Source organism: Herpailurus yagouaroundi, unplaced genomic scaffold (assembly GCF_014898765.1).
Source record: "Herpailurus yagouaroundi ecotype Mexico unplaced genomic scaffold, PumYag 77, whole genome shotgun sequence".
NCBI lineage: Eukaryota > Metazoa > Chordata > Mammalia > Carnivora > Felidae > Herpailurus > Herpailurus yagouaroundi.
The window spans coordinates 99,309,946-99,320,216 of record NW_024412388.1 but is presented as its reverse complement, the minus strand read 5'-3'; the positions used below and the strand labels follow the sequence as shown (position 1 = coordinate 99,320,216).

Genomic DNA, 10,271 nt, shown 5'->3' with positions numbered 1-10,271 from the left:
GACGCGGGGCTCGAACTCACGGACCGCGAGATCGTGACCTGGCTGAAGTCAGACGCTTAACCGACTGCGCCACCCAGGCGCCCCGCTTTGGCGTCTATTCTTAGTCTAGTTTGTGCCGATGACTTTAGGCCTGTTCATTAATTTTGTGTGGATCACTCTCTTTGTACATGACAGAAAGATGATGAATCCTAACCTAACTCACAGATTAATGAGAAATTCGAAATGAATGCATTTGAAAAGTTTAAGAATGTCCCACAACCAGGAACTATTATCAGTATCAGTATCTGTGTGTGCTGGCTGGCAGCTGAATAGGCTGGCGATGACGGTCCCAGAGCTCTATACCTTTTTGCCAAACGTGATGCCTCATGGATTTGTAGCAAGGGTTCCGAGTCACCAGATCTCAGATCTGACCCGGTACTGCTGTCTGAAGAAAGTGTATTCGGTGCCAAGGCTTCAAGATACGTCCCCGGCAGCCCTTCCCACAGCCTTCCCAGGGGAGCCAAGCCTTCGGGCAGGACACAGTGCTGGGAACAGGTGTCAGACATATACTGCCGGCCCACAGCTGCCCCAGGCTGGCAGGCAGACAACTCAAAAGACTCGGTAAGAGCTGCTGGCAAGTTTGGGGGCTCTGTCCCTTCCCGAAAAAGCCCACCCCTAGATGGCATGACCATACCCCCAGGTCATCTGAGCCGGCCCATCCATGCCTGCTCAGATAACTGTAGCTCGCAGCCCCTGTCACTCTCAAGGGTATCCCGGTTTGAATGGTAAATCCCAGGTCACCTTGCCCTTAGACTCCCAGGTGAAACCTCATGATCCTCTAGGGAGGTCAAGACCCAGAAGCTGCCTTTGTTCAAAATTTAGTGCACCGTGGAATAATCCTTGTTTCTGTTTCATTCCAGGTGCATAGCGTAATGTCCATGTTGTCCTACACTCTGATCACAGCTCTTTTGATCGGCATACAGGCAGAACCACACCCAGAGAGCAATGTCCCAGCAGGACACGCCATCCCCCAAGCCCACTGGACTAAGCTTCAGCATTCCCTTGACACAGCCCTCCGCAGAGCCCGCAGCACCCCGGCCGGGGCAATAGCCGCGAGGGTGGCAGGGCAGACCCGCAACATCACTGTGGACCCCAAACTTTTTAAAAAGCGGCGACTGCGTTCACCCCGCGTGCTGTTCAGCACGCACCCCCCACCTGTGGCTGCAGATACTCAGGGTCTGGACTTGGAGGCGGGTGGTGCTGCCTCCTTCAACAGGACTCACAGGAGCAAGCGGTCGTCGTCGCACCCTGTCTTCCACCGGGGGGAGTTCTCGGTGTGCGACAGCGTCAGCGTGTGGGTGGGGGACAAGACCACCGCCACGGACATCAAGGGCAAGGAGGTGATGGTGCTGGGAGAGGTGAACATTAACAACAGTGTGTTCAAACAGTACTTTTTTGAGACCAAGTGCCGGGACCCCACTCCCGTGGACAGCGGGTGCAGGGGCATCGACTCGAAGCACTGGAACTCATACTGTACCACGACGCACACCTTCGTCAAGGCGCTGACCATGGACGGCAAGCAGGCCGCCTGGCGGTTCATCCGGATCGACACGGCCTGTGTGTGTGTGCTCAGCAGGAAGGCTGGGAGAAGAGCCTGACCTGCAGGACAACCCCCGCCCTCCCCGAGCTCCCCCTCCACACCCTCCTGGGCCCCTCCCTACCTCAACCTGTAAATTATTTTAAATTATAAGGACTGCATGGTAATTTATAGTTTATACAGTTTTAAAAAATCATTATTTATTAAATTTTTGGAAGCATCCCTTGTGCCGGAGCCCCAGTCATTTTACCCCACTGTGACCACCTATGAGGCTTGGGCCGTTGCAGGGTGAATTGCCCACAGCAACCCCTGGCTGGAACCCTCGCCCCACCCCAGCCAGCTCTGCAAAAACTTCAGGGAAGGCTGACTGGGTTCAGATATTAGCCTAAGCCAGACATGATTAGAAAGGGAAGTCTGCTGGATTGCAGCTTTGCTCTGCATTCCAGAGCCAAAGCTACCTAATCCTTGGATTACCTGTCCCACCGCCCCGATGCAGGAGCCTTGATTGCTTCGCGCGGGGAGGTTTGTGGAGCCTCATCAGAAGCAGATCCCCTGCCTCAGGCCCAGCCTGGGTCCTGGAGGCCCTCACCATCTAGATAGGAGGAGACGTGCACCAAAGACCTGTGAGGTAGGCTTGTTCTTAGGGGGAGAGCTGCTTTTTGCAGAAATGCTGACCAGAGGAGCGGTAACGAGATAATCTCATGAGAGCTGTCATGGTGGATCTGATTTCATGTTAAGATTGCCTTAGTACTACTGGCTGGTCCTCGATTCGTCCTCCAGTGGCTTCCTGCAGAAAGATTTCATTATCCGAGAAAACAGGAGAGCCTCCAACACTCTTCCCACCCACTGACGGCCCCACGGCAACTTCCAGGGGCTCCAGCGTTGGCCTACGAGCCAGGGAGCCAGAAAGAACTTTTTGATTTCTAACTGGGTGATGTCCACAAGTGACCAAAGGTAGACGGGGTCATGGGACCGGCAGAGAAGATGGCGGGGGAGGAAAAGAAACAGAGTGAGAACCAACACAAAAGCCAGGGAGATGCATAGGAAAGGGGGGTCACGCCAGGAGGGAACAATGGCTTCCTGCCTGCCCTGATGGGAAAGCTAACGGGAGAGAGGAGAGGAGAGGCAGGCGAGGAGGGGGGCGATGGAGCAGAAAGAGGAGGAAGGTGTGTCATATTTACCAGCATCAGGATCCCGGGCTTCCAAGAAACCCAACACCATGAGTAGTCATGTTTTGAGGGGTTGTCCTCATCAACACTGACTACTTCAACAGGTCTTAGAAAGAGATGGGGGTGACAGACAGACCCCAGGGGGCAGCCTGGCCCAGGGCTCCACCCATCCTCAAGCTGCCACCTTCCCCTGCGATTTTTTAATTTTTTCCCTGAAGGCACAGTTTTTCCCCCAGAAGAACACATACACTGAAACCAAGTTTTCACTTCCCTAGCCATCCCCTTCCTGCACGGGGTGAAAGCCCTGCTCTAGTTTTTAGATCCAGCTTGTCCCTCTGGTTAAAAAAAAAACAAAAAACAAAAAACAAAACAGCAAATGGTCCTATTCATTCCTCTAGAACTTTCTCTGTCCCATCCGCCCCCAACCCAATCCAAATAGGGCAAGTTAGAAACGTCGAGAGCATTGGCAAGAGAGACATTTGATTAGGGTAAAAGCACGATGAAGTGTGCCCTGTTTTTTTCCATCAAAGCTACTGCAATTGGAATAAAGATTTATGTTCAAGAAACACCAACCAGAACATTGTGTGCCGAGATACTTGGTCAGATAAAGACCTGGGGGAGGGAGCCTCCCACTGGCCTGTGTCTGCGGCTTTTTGCTGGGCTCCAGTGCCCTCAGCCCCCCTGACCCCGCCTGCAAACAGTTCCTGGGGGGCCTTCCTCCTGGGGCTGGCAGGCCTGAGAGGGAGGCATCTAGGAAGCTCCCAGCCGCGAAGCTTCGTTGGTGAGCAGCTTGGCCAGCACGAAGGGTCTGGGGAGCTACTCCCGGCACTACGGGCCGCTGGGACCTCTCAAGAAGATATTTTGGGACTCTCCTGGCCTGCCCGGAGGGCTGACAGCCTCCAAACCTCTAAGGAAGGACGGAGGCCAAGGGTCAGGTAAAAGGAGGCCCCCCTCACCCCACTAACGCCAAGGCCCTCCCCGAAGGTGCCGGGGCTCCAGGCCCACCTCTGGAGTCACGGTGTGGGAGTCAGGGTTTTCACACCATGCCTGGAGCTCTCGGCTTGGCTGAAGTTTGGCTGAACAGAGCTGGAGCAGTCCAAAATCAACCCCGAGCCTGGTGGTTTTGCAGCTTGGACTCTGCACCCCCCCCCCCCCCCCACACACACACACAGAGCGGGGGAGCTCTGGCTTCCGGACCCAGCCGGGCCAGCCTCCGAGAGGCTGGCCTAGGTCATCAGGGAGACAGACACACTCGAACACGTTGAAACAACAGCTCGAACCCACCCATTGTGTTCTACGGGGGCGGCAGCTGCAGATCGCACAAGCCCTTCCTTCACTGGCCTCACTGAGGTTTCCCACCCCAGCACCCCCAAAGCCGGGAGGGTCAGCGCAGATAGCCTCCCCTCGCAGCCTCATCAGAGGGCCTCCCTCCGGCATGCCAGAGAAAACTAGTGCAGACCCTGGCTCATCCTCAGCCCGACACGGCCCAGCCCTCCCGGCAAAGCCAATCTCCTAGTTCTGGGAGACAAGAGCAACGTGGTGCCTGACTCTAGTTTATATTCCGAGCCTGTCCTGCTGGCCTCCCCTCCCCCAGCCAGAGCACCAGCCTCCCCTAGATCTGCTTCCGCTACTAGCAAAACAACCTACGCACAGAGATACAGATTTTCAGCAGCCAGCGCAAGGCTATTTTCACCCCCGTGAGACACGGGAATGTTCTTCATTGGTTGCCCCACTTCCTCCTCAGTATAATCTGCATTATGGGAGAAGGGCCCACCGCAGACCTGGAGGACAGAGGACACAGGGGCAGGGTCTGCCCCCTGCCCTGGGCCACATATTGCCTGCTCCTTGGAGAAAAGGGAAGGGGGCGGTGCGGAACTGAGTGCAAGTGTGGGCTATGAAGATCACGAGGGGTCCAGCTTGGCAGTGACCTCAGTCTTTCTTCCAGCAGTCTGAATGGAACCATGGGAGCCCCCAGGCCCCTGGTGCTGAGGAAGCAGCTGGTGTGATGCCTCAAACAAAGGACTTGGTGTCCACAGAGCTATCTCTAGGCCCCGCTCCCCCATTCCTATCTGTGAACTTTGGCAAGCCGTGGCTCCTCTCTGACCTCAGATCCTGCAGCTGTGAAATGAAAATAATCATTCCTATCTCCCAGAGTTAGGACCAGGAAGCAAAACCACATATTTGAAAGTAAACAGCCACATCCCATGCAAGTGTAAGGCAAAGTAATGTATCCTACACTTAACAATTCCTGTACTGGGTGTAGGAAAGGCACTCACTGAACATTGGTTTATTGGCAGAGGCATGGATTGGGTAAGGGAAACCCTTTGGTCAGCGGATGTCATGGAAAATGAATATGGGTATGGCATAGCCAGGCCCGGAAGGTCAAGAGCAAGGACAGCAGTCCTTCAGCTTCAGATTCTGTTTGAATCCAAGCTCAGGAAAGCCCCGTACATTCCAGAGGTTCTAGCCTCATGGTAAAGGGTATGGGCTCTGGAGCCACACAAGCAAAGGATTTCTACTTAGGCTGTGTGACCTTAGCCAAGTTGCTTCACGTCTCTGAGTTGCAGTTTCTTCATCCGTGGAATGGGGATAATAATAGCACTTTTCTCGGAGGGCCTAGAGCTGATTAAATGAGATAATATATAATATTCAATGAGATAATACATAAATACACACACTGTGCCTGGCACTTGAGAAGTATGTAATAAAACTTAGTTTTGAAAAGTCGAGTTGGCTGGGGACCCCTAATAGGATGTTAGAAGAGGGTGGAACAGCTTTCAACCAGGCGAGGAGGTTTGTGAACAGTTTTGCAGATGTATCGCCAGTTCGTTCCGTGACATGCCATAGTGACTGTGAGCATTTACTCAGAGCTTGCTATGTGCCAGCTCAGTACCGAGCAGCTCGTGCGGATTAGCTCTGAGCAAGTGTCTGGGTTCTAACACGAAGACCACCTTAAGAAGAGTGCCAGAAGTCTGCGCGTTTTGTTTGCCTGCCTCACTGCCAGAGGGCTCCTTCTCGGTTCTCTGGGATGGGTTTAGCCCTCCAGCCTCTGGCAAGTTGAGCGACCCTCGGCTCTGAGCATTTCCGCGCGGCAAGCACGTATGGGATCTGTTTCGCTCCAGCTCACTTGAGTCGGCCACAAGAAAAGCTGTGACCTTCTCAAAATTCACCTGGGTTTGTGGAGGTGGCTCAGGAGGTCCAGAGCCAAGATGAAACCGGGGGGGGGGGCCCTCCTGCACCAGAAGCCTGAAGAGAATCCCTCCAACCCCGGACTGCTCCTTAAAATCAAGGATGCGTTCCATCTGCGTCCCCGTGGCACCTGGCCCAATCTTGCACGTGACAGGCGCTCGATCAGGGCAGTAGGGCAGATAAAACCATTTAATTCCTTTTTTTTTTTTCTCTACCGCCGCCACCCCCACCCTGTCTGTGCCTCCCCTGTGTCAGCAATAAATGGGTTAAGGGGTTAAAGACAAGGTCCGTCCTGAGGCCATTGCAGGAGAGTTATCCGAGAAGCTTTCAGAGGGTGGTGTCATGGCCACGAGGATAATCAGACTGCCACAGTCAAATCCTGGCCTCACCGCAAGCCTGACTGAGCCATATCAGACAAATTACCTTCTTTCTCTGCACTTTGGTTTCTTATACAGAAGATGTGGATGATAACAATAGAATCTACTTTGTTAAGTTGTAAGGCACTTAGCTCAATGCTGGGCATGTTGTCAATTGTTGTATGTAAAACATATACAAATACACGCACAAATACATACAAATACACGTACATGTATGTCCACATACAGGCACAACATACAAATACACAGAGAGCCCCCGAGAGCTAAGAAGCGGCCAGGAAGCATACCTGTACCTACACTCACATGCACCCACACAATGACTTGAAAACACAGAGCAACAAACAAATCAGTGCAGATAAACACTCAAAACCAAAGCTGCACTGATAAGAGGCAACCAGGTGGAAAGAGCGAATCAGGGAAGACTTCCTGAAGGAAACAACTTTTAAAACTGTGTTTGGAAAAAGGAGTTGAATGAAATTATTGTTTGTGCTAGGAGGTTTTCCAGATTTACAAACAATGTAAAACCCACCCAAGAGGTCGTCCGGCCCCAGGCGGGAGAGACGGAAGAACCGCCCCTGTTCTCTCGCCTCATTCTGAGCTACAAGCTGGCAAAGCAACTAGTTTCTCCTGCAAATACAGACCCTGGGGAAACCTGAGGAAGAACGGTGTAAAATCCCGCGGATGAACACAAGGCTCACAAGGTTCATGCTACCCACAAAATCTTTGTACTGAGCCCAGATGCCAAAGAGCTGGGCAGGCAAATAGCTTCTTGAAGATGGGACCCCCTCCAGCCTCATCAGCTGGGTTTCCTTAACCCCCCAAATAAGTAGGAGAAAGGCTGGCCCTCAGAGTGGGCCCAACGAGCCCCTGGCTTTGGGAACAGACCCGGGTCGGAGGCCTGCTAGGCGCCTGGGCTGACATTTGGTGCCACAGCTCAGTGCCGTCTCTGGCCTGGCGGCCTCCCCCCCCCGCCTTTATTTCGCCCTCGCTATTCCTTTCGCTTTGACATAATGAAAGTGCAACTTGCACACTGTCTCGAGATTGCGTATGATAATTGGAAGCATGTGTCCAAGCTGGCATCCCTTCAAAGGACTTTGGAACTCTGACTTGGGCCGTCTTCTGATTGCAATAGCAATCCCCCGAGCCGGCCCTGCCGCCTTCGCATTCTTTCGGCTGCACCTTAGCGTTAACTCTTGCCAGGAGAAGGCCGCGGCAAGCCGCGCTCATTCCTGAGGTTCTGCAGAGGCTGGCACTCACGATCCCCCCAGTGCCCAGCAGGGTCTGCCTTTGGCGTCCGGCACCAACTCTTCCAGAAATAAGAGCAAGAACCCGCAGGTCCATTTTCCGTTGTGCAGGGGTGGCACGCTGATGGGTCTACACCCGGGTGGGAAGCTGGGTCTTCTGGGCACTGCCTGGGCTTTTTCAAGGGATATGATGCTGGAGCCTCTCTGATCCAGCTGGATGGTTTTTGCTGAAGAAAATACCAAAACGTCTTTATCTTAGCAGGAGAGCCCTGGGGGATATGCAGAATCAGTGGCGACTCTCCACTACAATCACCCCAAGCTCAGGAGGGGCTGAGGAGGCCTCTTCAGTTCAGCAGGCACCAGCTGCACATCTCTGATGTGCCAGTGCCATGCTAGGCCCCGAGGAGACAGAGGGTAAGGTAGGTCGCTACCCTGCAGGCCCCTACATCCAAGGTGAAAGCCAAAAAGAGCATTTAGGCTGGATATATCCACGTACCCCACACCACAGCACAAGGCGGCAGGCTCAAATACCCCTGGTGTCGGCAGTAACCACCCTGCCCCTCACCTTGGCCCCACCTGCTTGTCCTGACCTACGCTTACTCCCATCTCACCCCCACTGAGTTCCAAACTCCTTGCCTGTGCCCCTGACCTTGGTCCCGCCCTGGGAAAGTGTTTCTCAGACTTTAATATTCACCTGAATGACCTGGGGATCTGATTCGGCGCAGTCCTCCTCCCTTGATGGGGAGAAGTCAGAAGGGAGCAGACCTGACTCACACATATAATACTGGGAAAAGCGCAACGGGGGCTCCAACCAAGCCTTGAGGAGGTAGAAATTCATCCCAAAGGGAAGCCAGTGGCCAAGGCAGGGTCTCATGAGGCAGACCTCAAAGGGGTATGTTTAGCGGCGAGGCAGAAAAAGAGGTATCTGCCACCCAGCAGATCCTGCCACCCGGGCTCGGTCCTACTTGCAGAAAAACTCAGTGATCAGCAAACCACCACAACAGAAGGTTGATGCAGAATCCTTCCCTCTCAAAGTAAATCTGAGTGAGCGTCCTTTCCTTTCTGACCCTCTGTTTCTTCATCTTGATAACAGAGGGATGAAAAGGCATCCTCAACGGCGTCAGACATTCTGGTCTGTCTTAAAGTTTCCCCGAGGGGCCGTCTTTACCACAGCCGGGACAGTTTACATAACACTCAATATAACTATCGGCAATGGCTGTAAAAATGACAAATGTCACAGTTAAGTGTGTAAAACAAGCAGCTCCCATTGGTCTCAGGATTTGTCTCCCTTCAGCTTGAAATAGATGAATTCCATAGCCCAACCGTGTCAGGAGTACTCAAAGCATTTGAAAACCCCAAGCCAGATCTCTGGATGGAGTTTCATATGTGGAGTTTGCACCTCTAGGCCCTTGCCCTTAAAGGGCAACATACAACTTACAGTTGGCCGACATTGAAGACTATCACTTAGAAACAACAAGCAGTTCTAGTCTTCTCTCTTTAGGGGGCTCCTTGCTGGATCTCTAACGGTTGCTGCTATCATTACAATCTCTCCTTTATCCATTAAGTAAAAAGATCACTATTTTGAGTAAAATATCATGAACACACAAAGAAATGAGGCTTTCAATGGCCCGAAGAGAAGCTTCGCTGGAAAAAAATTTTTCAAAGAATTGAAGCCACCTCAAGTTTATCAGAACAGATGGCCAGTTAGTTCTCTCTGAATTAATAGTTGCTGGAAGCAATAAAATCAAAGCAAATGTTGTACGTGTATACCAAGATTGCATATTCAGGTAACTCAGTGAACCTCTTGGTATTGGGACTGGAAGCCTCAGGTGGTAAATATAAATGTCTCTCTGGAAAGAATTTTGTTTCAGACACTGTTTGAAGGGTGTTTTTGTTTTTTTTTTCTTTTTCACAACATGATTCTACACAGAACAAGAGCCAGAAGATGAAAATGTGGGCAAAACTCCCTCTAAATCAGTCTTGCTCACTTATTCCAGCAGCCTCTGGATTCAGCACAGGCAAGGATGCCAGCTGGGAAAGCTATCCATTTGCTGCTGATTTTCTTCTTCTAGTCTTACCTTTCATTTGGGTCACTTTCCTGGTTTTCTTCCAATGTTCCAGGAAGCCTTCCCTCTGTGCCTCCCGTTAGACAAGACTTCTTCTCCACTGAGAAATCATATGGGCATAAGATTCATGGCTGGGGAAAGTGATGATAGGACAGAGGTCTATGAGCAAGAGGGCCCAACATACATCAAAGGGTTTCGATGACTTGTGGTAACAGCACGCAAAACTCTGCTCATTGAGGGATTTATTCGACATAGACTTTAATCATGGCTTTATTGAGTTGTGGTTTGAGTGTATTTGGTGAGTCATAGAGGCTTTTAAGAGGAAAGAGCTTTTCAATTGTCTTATTCATTATAAAAGACTTTGTCTTACGTAAAGCAATAAAGACACAATTAAAATGGAATACCCAGATCCCCACAGAACCAGGGGAGAGTGTCAGAAAAAGAAAGCAATGTTTAAATCAGACTCCTGGCTGTGCCACTGAGTAAAGAAGGCCCAGCCTGGTGACACGTGCAGGCCATCTGGACTACGGGGTGGATCTGGGTACCATTTTCTTTTAACAAAGACCCCCTGCACAGTAAAAGTAGCAAGAAGTGGCAAGTCTGGGAGAACACACTGAGCACACAAGCTACGTATTTATGTCTGCCATGTG

General features: G+C 51.8%; 1 protein-coding gene and 1 long non-coding RNA gene across 3 annotated transcripts in view; one reads left to right on the top strand and one right to left on the bottom strand.

The window, feature by feature from the left end:
- NGF (nerve growth factor) overlaps positions 1–1,798 on the top strand; it is a 53,599-nt gene extending 51,801 nt beyond the window's left edge. For both annotated transcript variants that reach the window (XM_040471403.1, XM_040471404.1), the window contains exon 3: positions 900–1,798. In XM_040471403.1, the coding sequence (XP_040327337.1) occupies positions 912–1,637 (726 nt within the window). In that variant the 5' untranslated portion in view covers positions 900–911 and the 3' untranslated portion in view covers positions 1,638–1,798. The remainder of the gene's footprint in view (positions 1–899) is intronic.
- Positions 1–9,833, bottom strand: part of LOC121027750 (uncharacterized) — a 32,054-nt gene extending 22,221 nt beyond the window's left edge. The window contains exon 1 of the long non-coding RNA XR_005788906.1: positions 9,634–9,833. This is a non-coding gene — a long non-coding RNA (uncharacterized LOC121027750). The remainder of the gene's footprint in view (positions 1–9,633) is intronic.
- Between the last annotated feature and the right edge of the window lie 438 nt (positions 9,834–10,271).